At 46.5% G+C, this 18,970-nt stretch overlaps 3 protein-coding genes across 4 annotated transcripts in view; 2 read left to right on the top strand and 1 right to left on the bottom strand.

Annotated features, from left to right (window-relative positions):
- Window positions 1-18,970, bottom strand: part of LOC130297943 (oocyte zinc finger protein XlCOF22-like) — a 204,187-nt gene that overhangs the window by 15,363 nt on the left and 169,854 nt on the right. The gene's annotated exons all lie outside the window — the stretch shown is intronic.
- The window catches only part of LOC130297942 (zinc finger protein 892-like), a 90,898-nt gene that overhangs the window by 41,054 nt on the left and 30,874 nt on the right, over window positions 1-18,970 (top strand). The window contains exons 1-4 of one of the 2 annotated variants that reach the window (XM_056550798.1): window positions 1,306-1,448; window positions 2,130-2,256; window positions 2,340-2,404; window positions 2,571-3,504. In XM_056550798.1, coding sequence (XP_056406773.1) covers window positions 2,169-2,256; window positions 2,340-2,404; window positions 2,571-3,504 — 1,087 coding nt within the window. In that variant the 5' untranslated portion in view covers window positions 1,306-1,448; window positions 2,130-2,168. Of the gene's footprint in view, window positions 1-1,305; window positions 1,449-2,129; window positions 2,257-2,339; window positions 2,405-2,570; window positions 3,505-18,970 lie in introns of those variants that run through there. The other variant, XM_056550796.1, reaches the window with a different exon arrangement.
- On the top strand, window positions 4,932-6,801 carry LOC130297951 (gastrula zinc finger protein XlCGF17.1-like). Its single transcript, XM_056550813.1, has 2 exons — window positions 4,932-4,936; window positions 5,700-6,801. Exons 1-2 carry the CDS (start codon window positions 4,932-4,934, stop codon window positions 6,643-6,645), a joined length of 951 nt encoding a protein of 316 aa, XP_056406788.1. The 3' UTR covers window positions 6,646-6,801.

Genomic DNA, 18,970 nt, shown 5'->3' with positions numbered 1-18,970 from the left:
GTCACATGGAGGAGGAGTCGTCACATGATCAGGGGCTGCTGCTCTGAGAGATCACAACAGCAGTAACTGCCCCACCAGGACCTGCTCTGTATCTGCTACATGCTGGAGGTGTAGGACCTGTGATGATGTCACAATCATGTGACCAGTACATTTTGCGGGCAAATTTAGCAGCCTAGATGTGACTGTGGTTAAAGGACCTGTGGGAAGGATCATGTGACAGGAGTGGGCGGAGCTCAGCAGTGCAGGATTGCGGGTGAAGGTCCTGTGATAATGGTCATATGACAGCAGAGTCCTGCATACACTGAGCAGATGAGCCTAGAGCAGCAGCCCCTGATCATGTGACTCCTCCATGTGACTGATCACATGACGGTGACATCATCGCAGGTCCTGTAAGCACACGGCTCATGTACAGTCTGCAGGTGGAGGTATGTGTGTGGTCACATGTGGAGGCTGTCAGATGGTTTTTGTACTATTAACCCCTTCAGGACTCGGCAGTTTTGATTGTTAACCCCTTAAGGACACAGCGATTTTAACTTTTTTCCTCCTCGCTTTCTAATAGGCAGAAGGCTTGTAATTTCCTCTTTACAAACCCATAAGAGGATTGTTGTTTTTTGCACCACAGATTTGTACTTTGTAATGACATCACTCATTTTACTGCAAAACAAGGGCCAAAAAAATATTAACATTTTTAAAATCTTGTTACAGATTTTTAAAATGTGGGTTCTTCTGTTTGGACGCAGTGCACATTACGGTAATAATTCTCTTTATTCTGTAGGTCCAAACGATTACAATGATAAATGATTTATATAGGTTTTATTTAACACTTTTAAAATATAAAAAATATTCTAACTTTTTGTACAAAAATTATTATGCATCATATTTTCCTACCTTGACCCCTATAACTCTCTTATTATTCCATATACCGGGATGTATGAAAGTCATTTTTTGCGCTGTGATCTGTAATTTTTATCGGAAACACTTTAGTTTTGATGAGACTTTTTGATCGCTTTTTATGAATTTTTTCTGGTCCATGAAGTGGTGTTTTTTTACGTTTACGCCATTGACCGTGCGGTTAAACATATGTATATGTTTTTATAAAAATAATAATTGGTAAATGGGGAAGATTCAATCGTTTATTAGGGGAGGGGCTTATTCACATTAAGTTAATGTTCTTTTTACCTTATTCACAGTTTTTTAGTCCCTGTAGTAGACTATTACATGGAATCTATAGATTACATACACTGATCAATGCTGTGATGCTGAGGCTGCCTGCAGGATTGGAGCGTCGTTCAGACAGCGTGGAGCGAGGTTAGGGACCTCCACCCGTTCTCTCAGCTGACCAGGACCCCGCTATTTCACTGTGGGTGTCCTTATCAGCTCCACCGGAAATAGATTTTTGGCATTGGTGATGTCCGGCATTAGCAATGAGTCCCAGATGCTGATAGCAGGTAGGACCTAGGGACTATGAATCGTGCTGAACTCCTGACTGTGCTTCATAGACTGGCAGCAGCCTCCCTCCCCTCCAAATCTTATCACTTTAATGACAGGAGTCCCTGCTCTGAAAGGGGTTTCCTGCACAAGAGCAGAAGATATGTCAGATTTGATGTGTCTCATGCTGCGGAGCTGGGCCCATGGCTATACATTATATACCTCCTGCCCAGTCAGCCATGAAGGAGTTAAATGGTGGTGATGAATTGCCTTAACTCTTTTGGGGCCACACACTATACAGATAGCTGCTTATTGTCCCTTCTACTCGCTGGGATAAGAGCAACCAGTCTAGCTAGGGTTAAGTGGCGCACAGCACTGCCAATTCTATCCTTAGGGGCCAGACAGTAAGCAGCCATCTATATAGTCCCGGGGGAGGGGAGCAGTGATACTATGAAATATCACTTAACTCCTTACACTCCATGGGACGAGCGCTTTGGGTATAATGACCTGAACTGACAGCTGGATCATCAGACTTGCGGTCAGTTCGGGACATGTGACCATAATATAGAGGATCTACCCCGACAAGTATTCACCTCATCATCCGAGAGCAAGAAGATAAATCATGTGCAGGAATATCCCCTCAAATGTCTCCATATAACATCCTGGAATTGTATAGAATTAAATGTTTATTCACAATACAGGTTCCTATAAGGTGTCAGGACGTGGCGGTCTATTTCTCCATGGAGGAGTGGGAGTATGTAGAAGGACACAAGGATCAGTACAAGGATCAGGTCATGATGGAGGATCAGCAGCTCCTCACATCACCAGGTAATAGACATGACTATATACACACGTCCTCTCATTATTTGTATGTAAAGAATGAATTCAGTCTCTGTATGTGTTCCCTACAGTCAGATCCAGTAAGAGAACAGCACCAGAGAGGTGTCCCCGTCCTCTTCTTCCACAGGATGATCAGGTAAATGGAGATATTCCCTATGATCTGTAGAAGGGCTGTGAAGCTCTTGTGGTCAGTCTCCTCACCCTCCATGACTCCTCATCTCCTGCTCATCTATAACATCCCACGTGAATTCTCCTAATGTCTGATGACTTTTACTATATTTCTTCCACATCTTATGAATCAGGGTGAAGATCCGAACAATATTAATGCTACAGAGACAGATGTGAGCGGTGATGAGCAGTATAAGGAGAACTTTCCTACAGAGAAGGATCTGATCTATATTAATGCTACAGACATAAAGGAAGAAGAAGAGACAGATGTGAGCGGTTATGAGCAGTATAAGGAAGACATTCCTATAGGGAAAGATCTGATCTATATTAATGCTCCAGAGATAAATGTGAGCTGTAATAAGCAGTATAAGGAAAACATTCCTACAGGAAAAGATCTGATCTATATTAATGCTACAGACATAAAGGAAAAAGAGACAGATGTGAGCAGTAATAAGCAGTATAAGGAAGATATTCCTACAGAAAAAGATCTGATCTATATTAATACTACAGACATAAAGGAAGAACAAGAGACAAATTTAAGCTGTGATGAGCAGTATAAGGAGGACATTCCTACAGAAAAAGATCTGATCTATATTAATACTACAGACATAAATAAAGAAGAAGAGAGAGATGTGAGCGGTGATGAGCAGTATAAGGAGGACATTCCTACAGGGAAAGATCTGATCTATATTGATGCTATAGACATAAAGAAAGAAGAAGAGACAGATGTGAGCGGTAATGAGCAGTATAAGGAGGACAGCCCCACAGGGAAAGATCTCATCTATATTAATGCTACAGACATAAAAGAAGAAGAAAAGACATATGTAAGCAGTGATGAGCAGTATAAGGAGGACATTTCTACAGGGAAAGATCTTATCTATATTAATGCTACAGACAAAAAGAAAGAAGAAGAGACAGATGTGATCGGTCATGAGCAGTATAAGGAGAACATTTCTACAGGGAAAGATCTTATCTATATTAATGCTACAGACAAAAAGAAAGAAGAAGAGACAGATGTGAGCGGTGATGAGCAGTATAAGGAGGACATTCCTACAGGTAACCACCCAGGTGAGTAGTAACCACTAAATACAGAGAAGAGTCACAGATTCTACTCAGTCACAGCTGCAGTAATCACAGAAAAAAATAATGTTCATATATGTTACTCACTAGGTCATCCAGATGCTATACAGGTCTTTTTTATTTGTCTTCTGTATTTGGCTTACAAATCCCTCTGTTCTGCTGCTCACTTATTCTGACATCCACTGTTCAGGAAGGGGAGTGTCCGAGGCAAGCACTGAGCCCGCCCTCACTCACCATTCATTCACTTCCTCCCTGGGTCTGCTGTGCCAGGTTTCTTTATCCAATCACTGCAGGCTATTCTGTAACCCCCTCCTCTCTGCTTTCATGCTGCAGTCTGATAGGACAGGAGTGAGCACAGAGGAGTACTAGTCCTGCCAGGTCTGTGCTTCAGCTGGGACAAAGATGATGCTGCAGCCGGACAGGATTTTGTTTTAGATCGGTGGTCTCAAAGTGTGGCCCTTATTGATACTGAGCATGCGTTTTGTCTTTAACCCCTTAAGGACCAGGCCAATTTTATTTTTATTTTTCGCTTTTTCCTCCTCGCCTTCTAAAATCCATAACTCTTTAAAATTTACATCCACAGACCCATAAGAGGCTTGTTTTTTTGTGCGACCAATTGTACTTTGTAATAACATCAATAATTTTACCATAAAGTGTACGGCAAACCCCAATTTTTTTTTTGTGAGGAAATTTTTATGAAAACCACAATTTTGCTGATTTTGGAGGGTTTGGTTTTCACACTGTACCCTTTACAGTTCTTTATTCTGTTGGTCAATATGATGAAAATTATACCCATGATTATACACTTTTCTATTATTATCCGGCTTTTAAAACATCTCAAACTTTTTCTTTTTTACAAAATCAGTCTCCCTATTTGGACAATCTATAACTTTTTAATTTTTCCGTATATGGGGCGGTATGAGGGCTCAGTTTTTTGCACCATGACCTGTAGTTTTTTTTTTGTTCCAATTTTTTGTACTTTTTTTATGTTTACGCTGTTCACCGGGATCATTAACATTTATAGATCGGACATTTATGCAGGCAGCAATACCAAATATGTTTAATAATTATTTTTTTTAATACTTTTTTGAGTAAAATAGGGGAAAATAATGATTTACATTTTTTTAGGGTGGATTTTAAATTTATTGTTTTTACTTTTTACACTTTTTTTTTTACTTTTATTTTTAACTCCTTATGTCCCCATAGGGGACTATCTATAGCAATCATTAGATTGTCAATGCTGTTCCGTTCCATACATAGGCTTAGTACTGATCCGTATTATCAGCGATCTTCTGCTCTGGTCTGCTGGAAGGCAAATCAGGGCAGAAGACCCCGGGAGAGCGGTGGAGGCAGGTGAGGGGACCTCCGTGCCGCCGACAATCAGATCAGCTATTACAAGTGCCGCGCCGCCACAAATGCCGTGATCTGTATTGATCACGGCATCTGAGGGGTTAACGGTGGACATCAGCGCTATTGCTGATGTCCGCCATTACCGGCGGTTCCCTTGTTGCTGATAGCACCTGCCGTGCATGTTGCGAGCACTACTCCAATACTCACTGTCATGTACAGGACACAAATGTACATCCTGGTGCGCGAAGTACTGCCGCACCAGGTCGTACATTAACATCCATTGTCATTAAGGGGTTAAAGTCCTTGCGCTGTTGTTTTTATTGTCTCTGTTGTCTCCATCTTATATAGTCAGCAGGATTTCCATGTAGACGACTAGAGGAATAATTTGGGATATTTCCCAGCACTTCTGTATTGCTGGGGGCTCTGAACCGCCTCGGCTGTCGTCTGATTTGTGCCCTATGGATTGTTCATTGCTGCTGGATGGGAGTGTGATGGGGTCCAGGAGTGGGGTGTATGTGACCTGAAGAACCTATATTATGTCTACATTAACTATTTATTATCCAGAGGACGGGGAGAAGGTTCCATGATGTCACATGCTGCACTTATAATGTTCTACTAAAAAGACTATAAATATGGGCGCAGTTATTAATAAAATCTGTGTTATTCTCTGCAGATTCTTGTACCAGGAGATCAGAGGAGAATCTTATATCTTCAGATTATAAAGCAGATGATGATATCACACAAGATACATATGAAGAACATTCCATTATCCCAGATACACCCTCAGCCCTTCACAGCCAAGATCTGTCATCTCATCCTTATATACAGGTCCTGTCTTCTCACTCATCACAGGATGTTCAGCTAAATAAAGGTCACAGAAGGGGTGTTGGACATGAAAGAAATCACACAGGAAAGAAACCATATTCATGCTCAGAATGTGGGAAATGTTTTACTCAGAAATCAAGTCTTGTTACACATCAGAGAACTCACAAAGGAGAGAAGCCATTTTCATGCTCAGAATGTGAGAAATGTTTTTCTTCTAAATCAGATCTTGTTGTGCATCAGAGAACACACACAGGGGAGAAGCCATTTGCATGTTCACAATGTGGAAAATGTTTCACTCAGAAATCGCATCTTGTTGGACATCAAACAACCCACACAGGAGAGAAGCCATTTTCATGTTCAGAATGTGGAAAACATTTTACTTCTAAAACATGGCTTGTTCAGCATAAGAGAACTCACACAGGGGAGAAACTGTGTTCATGTTCAGAATGTGGGAAATGTTTTACTTCTAAATCACGGCTTGTTGAACATCAGAGAACTCACACAGGGGAGAAGCCATTTCCATGTTCAGAATGTGGGAAATGTTTTACTAAGAAATCAAATCTTGTTGAACATCAAACAACTCACACAGGAGGGAAGCCATTTTCTTGTTTAGAATGTGTAAAAAAATTTACTTCTAAATCCCGGCTTGTTAAACATAAGAGAGTTCACACAGGGGAGAACCCATTTTCATGTTCAGAATGTGGGAAATGTTTTACTTCTAAATCAAATATTATTGAACACCAGAGAACTCACACAGGGGAAAAACCATATTCATGTTTAGAATGTGGGAAATGTTTTACTAAGAAATCAACTCTTGTTGAACATCAAAGAACTCACACAGGGGAGAAGCTGTTTCCATGTTCTGAATGTGGGAAATGTTTTACTCGGAAAGCACATCTTGTTGTACACCTACAGAAATGTCTGTTTTACAAAATGCAAATAGAATCCAAATAACACATCTGTATGTATTGTCGTGCGGTAATAACTCAATTATGAATTATGGTCATAAAATATTAATTATGAAAAATTAAAACAATTGAAAATTATTAAAAATATCAAAATTATGACCTGGTGAATTGTAGACAAAGCTAATCAATACAATTCACTAGAGATGAGCGAACTTACAGTAAATTCGATTCGTCACAAACTTCTCGGCTCGGCAGTTGATGACTTTTCCTGCATAAATTAGTTCATCCTTCAGGTGCTCTGGGGGCTGGAAAAGGTGGATACAGTCCTAGGAAAGAGTCTCCTAGGACTGTATCCACCTTTTCCAGCCCATGGGAGCACCGGAAAGCTGAACTAATTTATGCAGGAAAAGTCATCAACTGCCGAGCCGAGAAGTTTGTGACGAATCAAATTTAATGTAAGTTCGCTCATCTCTACAATTCACATCTGAGTCCGACTATTTCCTCAGATATCAACAAGTTCTTTTTATGACGGGATGACGGTAACGCTTAAGGAAGTAGTTTTGCAATATACAATAATACACAGGTATAAAGTATGCAGATTTATTGGTTATTAGGTTATAGACATAAATGAGTAACAAACACAATGATATATGCAAATGAATATCAATTAGATATTAGTAAACATTACAAGTTTGTTAATTGACTACATATAATAGAACAATACATGTGAGTAGTAAGTAACTTGTTACAATAAAACAAAATCTACTAGGTTAGGAATATCATATAAGAAAAAGGTTACATATCACTCTATTCAGAGGAACCTCATGATATGAAGATGGGTAATATCTAATCATAGACATCAATATGGAATGCTAAATACACTCCGCCCCCTTCTAACCAACTACAAATCACATGACTCCAAGAATGGGCAAATCCATCTAAGGAAATAAACATGGAAGAAATGTAATATACTTCCGCCCCATTCTGGACTATTTTCTATACATGATCTTGGTAAGACATTAAGACTGATTAGCAGAGATATATGATCTTGCTCTATATTATAGGATAGCAGGAGATGTGGGAATAAGTTCCTCTACAAAAGGCGCTGGTAACCAAAAGTGGAGATAAAACTTCTTTATTTGCTACGCGTTTCGATCCCGAACCGGGATCTTCATCAGGCATAAAATTCCATGCAATACAGTTACATTTATAGTCTAAGAAGATTGATGACCACTTCCGGAACACCGGAAAAAGACGTGTCACTAAGATAATTGTGCAATAAATGCAATGTATAAGAATCAGCACAATAGTATTGTTAAAATCATTAAAGATTATTAATATTTTATGTTAAAAAGTATTAAACACTTTTATTTGTGAAACTGATTGAAAATGAATGAAAAACAGTACCTCAAAACAACCATTGGGTGGCAGTGTTGTAGTACAATGATGTGGAGAAGACAATGGCTGTTACGCCGAGCGCTCCGGGTCCCCGCTCCTTCCCGGAGCGCTCGCAGCGTTCTCTCATTCGCAGCGCCCCGGTCAGACCTGCTGACCGGGTGCGCTGCGATATTACTCCCAGCCGGGATGCGATTCGCGATGCGGGACACGCCCGCTCGCGATGCGCATCTCGGCTCCCGTACCTGGCCCGTTCCCCGTCTGTGTTGTCCCGGCGCGCGCGGCCCCGCTCCTTAGGGCGCGCACGCGCCGGGTCTCTGCCATTTAAAGGGCCGCTGCGCCACTGATTGGCGCAGCAGGCCTAATCAGTATTCTCACCTGTGCACTCCCTACTTATACCTCACTTCCCCTGCACTCCCTTGCCGGATCTTGTTGCCATTGTGCCAGTGAAAGCGTTCCCTTGTGTGTTCCTAGCCTGTGTTCCAGACCTCCTGCCGTTGCCCCTGACTATGATCCTTGCTGCCTGCCCTGACCTTCTGCTACGTCCGACCTTGCTCTTGTCTACTCCCTTGTACCGCGCCTATCTTCAGCAGTCAGAGAGGTTGAGCCGTTGCTGGTGGATACGACCTGGTTGCTACCGCCGCTGCAAGACCATCCCGCTTTGCGGCGGGCTCTGGTGAATACCAGTAGCAACTTAGAACCGGTCCACCAGCACGGTCCACGCCAATCCCTCTCTGGCACAGAGGATCCACCTCCAGCCAGCCGAATCGTGACAGTAGATCCGGCCATGGATCCCGCTGAAGTCCCACTGCCAGTTGTCGCCGACCTCACCACGGTGGTCGCCCAGCAGTCGCAACAGATAGCGCAACAAGGTCACCAGCTGTCTCAACTGACCGTGATGCTACAGCAGCTATTACCACAGCTCCAGCAACAATCTCCTCCGCCAGCTCCTGCACCTCCTCCGCAGCGAGTGGCCGCTTCCGGCTTACGATTATCCTTGCCGGATAAATTTGATGGGGACTCTAAGTTTTGCCGTGGCTTTCTTTCGCAATGTTCCCTGCACTTGGAGATGATGTCGGACCAGTTTCCTACTGAAAGGTCTAAGGTGGCTTTCGTAGTCAGCCTTCTGTCTGGGAAAGCTCTGTCATGGGCCACACCGCTCTGGGACCGCAATGACCCCGTCACTGCCTCTGTACACTCCTTCTTCACGGAGATCCGAAATGTCTTTGAGGAACCTGCCCGAGCCTCTTCTGCTGAGACTGCCCTGCTGAACCTGGTCCAGGGTAATTCTTCTGTTGGCGAGTACGCCATCCAATTCCGTACTCTTGCCTCCGAATTATCCTGGAATAATGAGGCCCTCTGCGCGACCTTTAAAAAAGGCCTATCCAGCAACATTAAAGATGTGCTAGCCGCACGAGAAATTCCTGCTAACCTGCATGAACTTATTCATCTTGCCACCCGCATTGACATGCGTTTTTCCGAAAGGCGTCAGGAGCTCCGCCAGGATATGGACTTTGTTCGCACGAGGCGGTTTCTCTCCCCGGCTCCTCTCTCCTCTGGTCCTCTGCAATCCGTTCCTGTGCCTCCCGCCGTGGAGGCTATGCAAGTTGACTGGTCTCACTTGACACCTCAAAAGAGGACACGACGCCGCATGGAGAACCTATGCCTGTACTGTGCCAGTACCGAACACTTCTTGAAAGATTGTCCTATCCGTCCTCCCCGCCTGGAAAGACGTATGCTGACTCCGCACAAAGGTGAGACAGTTCTTGATGTCTACTCTGCTTCTCCACGCCTTACTGTGCCTGTGCGGATATCTTCCTCTACCTTCTCCTTCTCTGCTACGGCCTTCTTGGATTCCGGATCTGCAGGAAATTTTATTTTGGCCTCTCTCATCAACAGGTTCAACATCCCGGTGACCAGTCTCGCCAGACCCCTCTACATCAATTCTGTTAACAATGAAAGATTGGACTGTACCGTGCGTTACCGCACGGAACCTATCCTAATGTGCATCGGACCTCATCACGAAAAAATTGAATTTTTGGTCCTCTCCAACTGCACTTCTGAAATTCTTCTTGGATTACCGTGGCTTCCCCAACCCTTGATTGATCCACAGGAGAAATCAAGAACTGGGGTACTTCTTGTCACAAGGACTGTCTTAAATTGGTGCCCAGTACTCCTTGCCGTGACCCTGTGGTTCCCCCTGTATCCGGTCTTCCTAAGGCTTATATGGACTATTCTGACGTTTTTTGCAAAAAGCAAGCTGAGACTTTGCCTCCTCACAGGCCTTATGACTGTCCTATTGACCTCCTCCCGGGTACTACCCCACCCCGGGGCAGAATCTATCCTCTGTCTGCTCCAGAGACTCTTGCCATGTCGGAGTACATCCAGGAGAATTTAAAAAAGGGGTTTATCCGCAAGTCCTCCTCTCCTGCCGGAGCTGGATTTTTTTTTGTGTCCAAAAAAGATGGCTCCCTACGTCCTTGTATTGATTACCGCGGACTTAATAAAATCACGGTAAAAAACCGCTACCCCTTACCTCTTATCTCGGAACTCTTTGATCGCTTACAAGGTGCCCACATCTTTACCAAACTGGACTTAAGAGGTGCTTATAATCTCATCCGCATCAGGGAGGGGGACGAATGGAAGACCGCATTTAACACCAGAGATGGACACTTTGAGTATCTGGTCATGCCCTTTGGCCTATGCAACGCCCCTGCCGTCTTCCAAGACTTTGTTAATGAAATTTTTCGTGATCTCCTATATTCCTGTGTTGTGGTTTATCTGGACGATATTCTGATTTTTTCTGCCAACTTAGAAGAACACCGCCAGCATGTCCGCATGGTTCTTCAGAGACTTCGTGACAATCAACTTTATGCCAAAATGGAGAAATGTCTCTTTGAATGTCAATCTCTTCCTTTCCTAGGATACTTGGTCTCTGGCCAGGGACTACAAATGGACCCAGATAAACTCTCTGCCGTCTTAGATTGGCCACGCCCCTCCGGACTCCGTGCTATCCAACGTTTTTTGGGGTTCGCCAATTATTACAGACAGTTTATTCCACACTTTTCCACTATTGTGGCTCCTATCGTGGCTTTAACCAAGAAAAATGCCAATCCCAAGTCCTGGTCCCCCCAAGCGGAAGACGCATTTAAACATCTCAAGTCTGCCTTTTCTTCCGCTCCCGTGCTCTCCAGACCTGACCCATCTAAACCCTTCCTATTGGAGGTAGATGCCTCCTCAGTGGGAGCTGGAGCTGTCCTTCTACAAAAAAATTCTTCCGGGCATGCTGTGACTTGTGTTTTTTTTTCTAGGACCTTCTCCCCGGCGGAGAGAAACTATTCCATCGGGGATCGAGAACTACTGGCCATTAAATTGGCGCTTGAGGAATGGAGGCACCTGCTGGAGGGATCAAAATTTCCAGTTATCATATACACTGATCACAAGAATCTCTCCTATCTCCAGTCTGCCCAACGACTGAACCCTCGCCAGGCTAGGTGGTCGTTGTTCTTTGCCCGTTTTAACTTTGAAATCCATTTTCGCCCTGCTGACAAGAACATTAGGGCCGATGCCCTCTCTCGTTCTTCTGATGCCTCTGAAGTAGAGGTCTCTCCGCAACACATCATTCCTCCGGACTGTCTGATCTCCACTTCTCCAGCTTCCATCAGGCAAACTCCTCCAGGGAAGACCTTCGTTTCTCCACGCCAGCGTCTCGGGATTCTCAAATGGGGACACTCCTCCCACCTCGCAGGCCATGTGGGCATCAAAAAATCCTTGCAACTCATCTCTCGATTTTATTGGTGGCCGACTCTGGAGACTGATGTAATTGATTTCGTGCGGGCCTGTACTGTCTGTGCCCGGGATAAGACTCCTCGCCAGAAGCCTGCTGGTCTCCTTCATCCTCTGCCTGTTCCTGAACAGCCTTGGTCACAGATTGGTATGGACTTTATTACGGACTTGCCCTCATCCCGTGGCAACACAGTTGTTTGGGTGGTCGTTGATCGATTTTCCAAGATGGCACATTTTATTCCTCTTCCTGGTCTTCCTTCAGCGCCTCAGTTGGCAAAGCAATTTTTTATACACATTTTTCGCCTTCACGGTTTGCCCACGCATATCGTCTCAGATAGAGGCGTCCAATTCGTGTCTAAATTCTGGAGGGCCCTCTGTAAACAGCTCAAGATCAAATTAAACTTCTCTTCTTCTTATCATCCCCAATCCAATGGGCAAGTAGAAAGAGTTAATCAGGTCCTGGGTGACTATTTACGGCATTTTGCTTCCTCCCGCCAGGATGACTGGGCAGATCTTCTACCATGGGCCGAATTCTCATACAACTTCAGAGTCTCCGAATCTTCTGCTAAGTCCCCATTTTTCGTGGTGTACGGCCGTCACCCTCTTCCTCCCCTCCCTACTCCCTTGCCCTCTGGTTTGCCCGCTGTGGATGAAGTGACTCGTGATCTTTCCACCATATGGAAAGAGACCCAAAATTCTCTTTTACAGGCTTCATCCCGGATGAAAAGATTTGCTGATAAAAAAAGAAGAACTCCCCCCATTTTTGCTCCCGGAGACAAGGTATGGCTCTCCGCTAAATATGTCCGCTTTCGTGTCCCCAGTTACAAACTGGGACCACGCTATCTTGGTCCTTTCAAAATCAAGTGCCAGATCAACCCTGTCTCTTACAAACTCCTTCTTCCTCCTTCTCTCCGTATTCCCAATGCCTTCCATGTCTCTCTCCTTAAACCACTCATCCTTAACCGCTTCTCTCCCAAAGTTGTTTCTCCCACTCCAGTTTCCGGATCTTCTGACGTCTTTTCTGTGAAGGAGATTCTAGCATCCAAAACGGTCAGAGGTAAAAGATTCTTCTTGGTCGACTGGGAGAATTGCGGCCCTGAGGAGAGATCCTGGGAACCTGAGGACAACATCCTGGACAAAAGTCTTATCCTCAGGTTCTCAGGCTCCAAAAAGAGGGGGAGACCCAAGGGGGGCGGGGTACTGTTACGCCGAGCGCTCCGGGTCCCCGCTCCTCCCCGGAGCGCTCGCAGCGTTCTCTCATTCGCAGCGCCCCGGTCAGACCTGCTGACCGGGTGCGCTGCGATATTACTCCCAGCCGGGATGCGATTCGCGATGCGGGACGCGCCCGCTCGCGATGCGCATCTCGGCTCCCGTACCTGACCCGTTCCCCGTCTGTGTTGTCCCGGCGCGCGCGGCCCCGCTCCTTAGGGCGCGCGCGCCGGGTCTCTGCCATTTAAAGGGCCGCTGCGCCACTGATTGGCGCAGCAGGCCTAATCAGTATTCTCACCTGTGCACTCCCTACTTATACCTCACTTCCCCTGCACTCCCTCGCCGGATCTTGTTGCCATTGTGCCAGTGAAAGCGTTTCCTTGTGTGTTCCTAGCCTGTGTTCCAGACCTCCTGCCGTTGCCCCTGACTACGATCCTTGCTGCCTACCCTGACCTTCTGCTACGTCCGACCTTGCTCTTGTCTACTCCCTTGTACCGCGCCTATCTTCAGCAGTCAGAGAGGTTGAGCCGTTGCTGGTGGATACGACCTGGTTGCTACCGCCGCTGCAAGACCATCCCGCTTTGCGGCGGGCTCTGGTGAATACCAGTAGCAACTTAGAACCGGTCCACCAACACGGTCCACGCCAATCCCTCTCTGGCACAGAGGATCCACCTCCAGCCAGCCGAATCGTGACAATGGCCCTCATTTACTAAGTTTTCCGCTGTCACATTCCTCTCCCCCCCCTCCTGTCACATTCCTCTCCCCCCCTCCTGTCACATTCCCCCCTCTTCCTGTCACATTCCTCTCCCCCCCCTCCTGTCACATTCCTCCCCCCCCCCTCCTGTCACATTCCCCCCTCCTCCTGTCATATTCCCCTCTCCCCCCCTCCTGTCACATTCCTCTCCCCCCCTCCTGTCACATTCCCCCCTCCTCCTGTCACATTCCTCTCCCCCCCCCCTGTCACATTCCTCTCCCCCCCCCTCCTGTCACATTCCCCCTCCTCCTGTCACATTCCTCTCCCCCCCCTCCTGTCACATTCCCCCCTCCTCCTGTCACATTCCTCCCCCCCCTCCTGTCACATTCCTCTCCCCCCCCTCCTGTCACATTCCCCCCTCCTCCTGTCACATTCCTCCCCCCCCTCCTGTCACATTCCTCTCCCCCCTCCTGTCACATTCCTCTCCCCCTCCTGTCACATTCCTCTCCCCCCCCTCCTGTCACATTCCCCCCTCCTCCTGTCACATTCCTCCCCCCCCTCTCCTGTCACATTCCCCTCTCCCCCCTTCTCCTGTCACATTCCTCTCCCCCCCTCTCCTGTCATATTCCCCTCTCCCCCCTCCTGTCACATTCCTCTCCCCCCCTCCTGTCACATTCCTCTCCCCCCCCTCCTGTCACATTCCTCTCCCCCCCTCCTGTCACATTCCTCTCCCCCCCTCCTGTCACATTCCCCTCTCCCCCCCTCCTGTCACATTCCTCTCCCCCCTCCTGTCACATTCCCCTCTCCCCCCCCCTCCTGTCACATTCCCCTCTCCCCCCCCTCCTGTCACATTCCTCTCCCCCCTCCTGTCACATTCCCCTCTCCCTCCCCCCTCCTGTCACATTCCCCTCTCCCTTCTCCTCTTGTCACATTCCCCTCTCTCCCCTTCCTCCTGTCACATTCCCCTCTCCCCCCCTCCTGTCACATTCCCCTCCCCCCTCCTGTCACATTCCCCTCTCCCCCCGCCTCCTGTCACATTCCTCTCCCCCCCCCCCTGTCACATTCCTCTCCCCCTTCTGTCACATTCCCCTCTCCCTCCCCCCTCCTGTCACATTCCCCTCTCCCCCCTCCTCCTGTCACATTCCCCTCTCCCCCTCCTCCTGTCACATTCCTCTCCCCCCTCCTCCTGTCACATTCCTCTCCCCCCTCCTCCTGTCACATTCCCCTCTCCCTCCCCCTCCTGTCACATTCCCCTCTCCCTTCTCCTCCTGTCACATTCCCCTCTCCCCCCTCCTCCTGTCACATTCCTCTCCCCCCTCCTCCTGTCACATTCCCCTCTCCCTTCTCCTCCTGTCACATTCCCCTCTCCCCCTCCTCCTGTCACATTCCTCTCCCCCCTCCTCCTGTCACATTCCTCTCCCCCCTCCTCCTGTCACATTCCCCTCTCCCTCCCCCTCCTGTCACATTCCCCTCTCCCTTCTCCTCCTGTCACATTCCCCTCTCCCCCCTCCTCCTGTCACATTCCTCTCCCCCCCCCTCCTGTCACATTCCCCTCTCCCTTCTCCTCCTGTCACATTCCCCTCTCCCCCCTCCTCCTGTCACATTCCCCTCTCCCCCTCCTCCTGTCACATTCCTCTCCCCCCTCCTCCTGTCACATTCCTCTCCCCCCTCCTCCTGTCACATTCCCCTCTCCCTCCCCCTCCTGTCACATTCCCCTCTCCCTTCTCCTCCTGTCACATTCCCCTCTCCCTTCTCCTCCTGTCACATTCCCCTCTCCCCCCTCCTCCTGTCACATTCCTCTCCCCCCTCCTCCTGTCACATTCCCCTCTCCCTTCTCCTCCTGTCACATTCCCCTCTCCCCCCTCCTCCTGTCACATTCCCCTCTCCCCCTCCTCCTGTCACATTCCTCTCCCCCCTCCTCCTGTCACATTCCTCTCCCCCCTCCTCCTGTCACATTCCCCTCTCCCTCCCCCTCCTGTCACATTCCCCTCTCCCTTCTCCTCCTGTCACATTCCCCTCTCCCCCCTCCTCCTGTCACATTCCTCTCCCCCCTCCTCCTGTCACATTCCCCTCTCCCTTCTCCTCCTGTCACATTCCCCTCTCCCCCCTCCTCCTGTCACATTCCCCTCTCCCCCCTCCTCCTGTCACATTCCTCTCCCCCCTCCTCCTGTCACATTCCCCTCTCCCTTCTCCTCCTGTCACATTCCCCTCTCCCCCCTCCTCCTGTCACATTCCCCTCTCCCCCCTCCTCCTGTCACATTCCCCTCTCCCCCCTCCTCCTGTCACATTCCTCTCCCCCCTCCTCCTGTCACATTCCCCTCTCCCTTCTCCTGTCACATTCCCCTCTCCCTTCTCCTCCTGTCACATTCCTCTCCCCTCTCCTCCTGTCACATTCCCCTCTCCCTTCTCCTCCTGTCACATTCCCCTCTCCCCCCTCCTCCTGTCACATTCCCCTCTCCCCCCTCCTCCTGTCACATTCCTCTCCCCCCTCCTCCTGTCACATTCCCCTCTCCCCTCTCCTCCTGTCACATTCCCCTCTCCCCCCTCCTCCTGTCACATTCCCCTCTCCCCCCTCCTCCTGTCACATTCCTCTCCCCCTCCTCCTGTCACATTCCCCTCTCCCCCTCCTCCTGTCACATTCCCCTCTCCCCCCCCCCTCCTGTCACATTCCCCTTCTGTCACATTCCTCTCCCCCTTCTGTCACATTCTTGTACTGCAGTAATACACTGGGTTTAATTCCCGAGCTGATTTCAAATCTTCCACGGGACCTGGGAAACCTAGTGTATTACTGCAGAACAAGACCTCTCCCCATCAGCCAATCACTGGCTTGACACGTGACACCACTGCGGCCAGTGATTGGCTGAAAAAGGAAAGGTCCTACTGTACCAAGAAGAGAGGAAACTCCAGAACACACGGAGATGAATCTGCAGGGACCGGGACTAGGTGAGCAAAATGTTAATGTTTTATTTTTCTCCCTGCACACTTTGCTCATTGTTTTTCAAGCAGGGTGCCTTCAGCTGTTTTGAAACTACTACTCCAAGCATGCCCGGACAGCCTTTGCCGATTCGGGCATGCTGAGAGTTGTAGTTTTGCAACAACTGGAGGCATCCTGGTTGGGAAATAGTTTGCACAAACTTGAACACGTTTTTTGCAACAGCTTGCAGCTGTCGGTTAAAAAACAACGCAAAACCCGAGTAATGTGGTCGGGAAAATTGGTAAATATGTGAGAAAGTAAAGTTTTTGTCGGGGAACGCCCCTTTTTAGGCTTTTCAGCAAGCCGAGTCGGGTGGTTTGGGAATTAGTGTCGCAACATGTCGCACATTGTCTGCGCCATGGCGCAGACAATGTGTGACATCATAAACGCGACAAATGCTGTCGGTTTGGCGATAGTAAATGAGGGGCAATGTGTGGTGTTAGTACTCAAAAAGCACCACTAGATGGCAATGAAACCCTGTGTTTTTACGTAAGTTAAAGTGACATGCGCAGCAAAAAGCAGAGAAAAGACTCCAGCTAGATGCGTGGACGGAACATCTACTAGGTGAGTGGGAAAAATGTATGTGGATAATAGTAATGGATATAATAAGAAGTTGGATGTATACAATAAATATATATAGTTGGTCAGATGTTTAAAAGAGAAAAGATGAATTAATATCTATTTTATATATAATTAGATGTACACAATGAATATATATAGATAATTGGCAAGGTGTTTAAAAGAGAAAAAGAAGAACAAGAATTCCTCTATCTTTTAGCATGAAGTGATCTAATGTATTCATAAAATAACTTCAGAGAGTTCATTAAGACCATCGGGAACCAAAGTTCCCATCCTATATATCCAATACACTTCTTTGCGTTTTAATTGCTGGAATCTATTGGAGACATTTTGTGGTATAGCCTCCAGAGGGGTAATGGTGATCGGATTGTTTGTATCAGGATGAGCACAGTGCTTTGAAACTCCATGAAGTAGAACCTTATTCTTGATGTTATATCAATGTTTATTTAACCTATTGAGGAGTGATTGAGTGGTTCTTCCAACGTATTGAAGTGAACATATGCATTGAATGACATATATCACAAAATCTGACTGGCATGTCAGGCGGGTTTTTATATTGAATCTTTCCCCTGTTTATTTAGAGGTGATCCAAGTACAGCCGTGTGTGATTTCTTTACAACACGTGCAGTTTTTGCTGTAACATTTATAACTGCCGGGTTTTGTAGAAGGATTTTTACAGTTATCATTGGTTTGAGAGCGGTGTTGGCGTAACTGGCTCGGGGATAGTAAACTTTTCAGATTTGGTGCTTTCCGAAAGGTAAACTGTGGTCTGTTTGGTAGATGTTGCTTGAGATCGCTATCTTGTTGTGGGACATGCCAGTGTGATTTTAAAATATGTTTAATTGACGATATGTTTTTATTAAAAGTTGTAATAAAATTTGTAGAGAATTTATTAACCTCTTTTTTGGTGTTCTTCTGTTTGGGGGCTAAACATCTTTTTTGATCTAAATTTCTGGCTTTCTCAAAAGCATTCTGAATAATTTGTTCGGGATATTTTTTAGATTTAAAACGTTTATTTAAAATACGTGACTGGGTAAAAAAAATCACTATCTTTTGTGCAGTGTTTTCTGATACGCCGGAATTGACTGAAGGGGATATTGTTGATCCATTTCTTGTAATGCCCACTCTGAAATTCTAGGTAACTGTTCGCATCAACGGATTTAAAATGAGTAGATGTAAAAATACTGTGGTCATCATGTGATATACATAAATCTAAGAATGTGATATTGTTAAAATTTGATTCCATGGTAAAAGAAATGCCCCAGTCATTGTTATTTAATATTTCCAGTAAAAGAGCCTCTGATCCGTCATATCTTTCCCATATAAAAAATAGGTCGTCTATAAAACGACGATAACATTTAATATGGGGTAATAAAATGGGATTATCCCAAATTAAAAAAAATTCAAAAGAGCCGATGAATAAGTTAGCGAACGAAGGTGCCACTTTCGCGCCCATCGCCGTGCCTGTTTCCTGATGGTATATTTTTCCATTATAGGTGAAATAGTTATTCTTTAGAATTAAACTCAGGCCATTAATGAGAAATTCTTTATGTGGGATGGACAAAGTGGCATCTTGCTCTAAAAATTCTTTGACACAATGGATGCCCCTATCGTGATTAATATTGCTGTAGAGCGCTGATACGTCACAGGTGATAAACTTCCATCCTGGCTTCCACTTTATATCTAAAAGTTATTCAATCAGATGAGATGAGTCTCGGAGATGGCTCGTCAATT

This window comes from Hyla sarda, assembly GCF_029499605.1.
Source record: "Hyla sarda isolate aHylSar1 chromosome 1 unlocalized genomic scaffold, aHylSar1.hap1 SUPER_1_unloc_11, whole genome shotgun sequence".
Taxonomy (NCBI): domain Eukaryota; kingdom Metazoa; phylum Chordata; class Amphibia; order Anura; family Hylidae; genus Hyla; species Hyla sarda.
The sequence above is the reverse complement of the archived record's forward strand: the minus strand, read 5'-3'. Positions and strand labels throughout refer to the sequence as shown.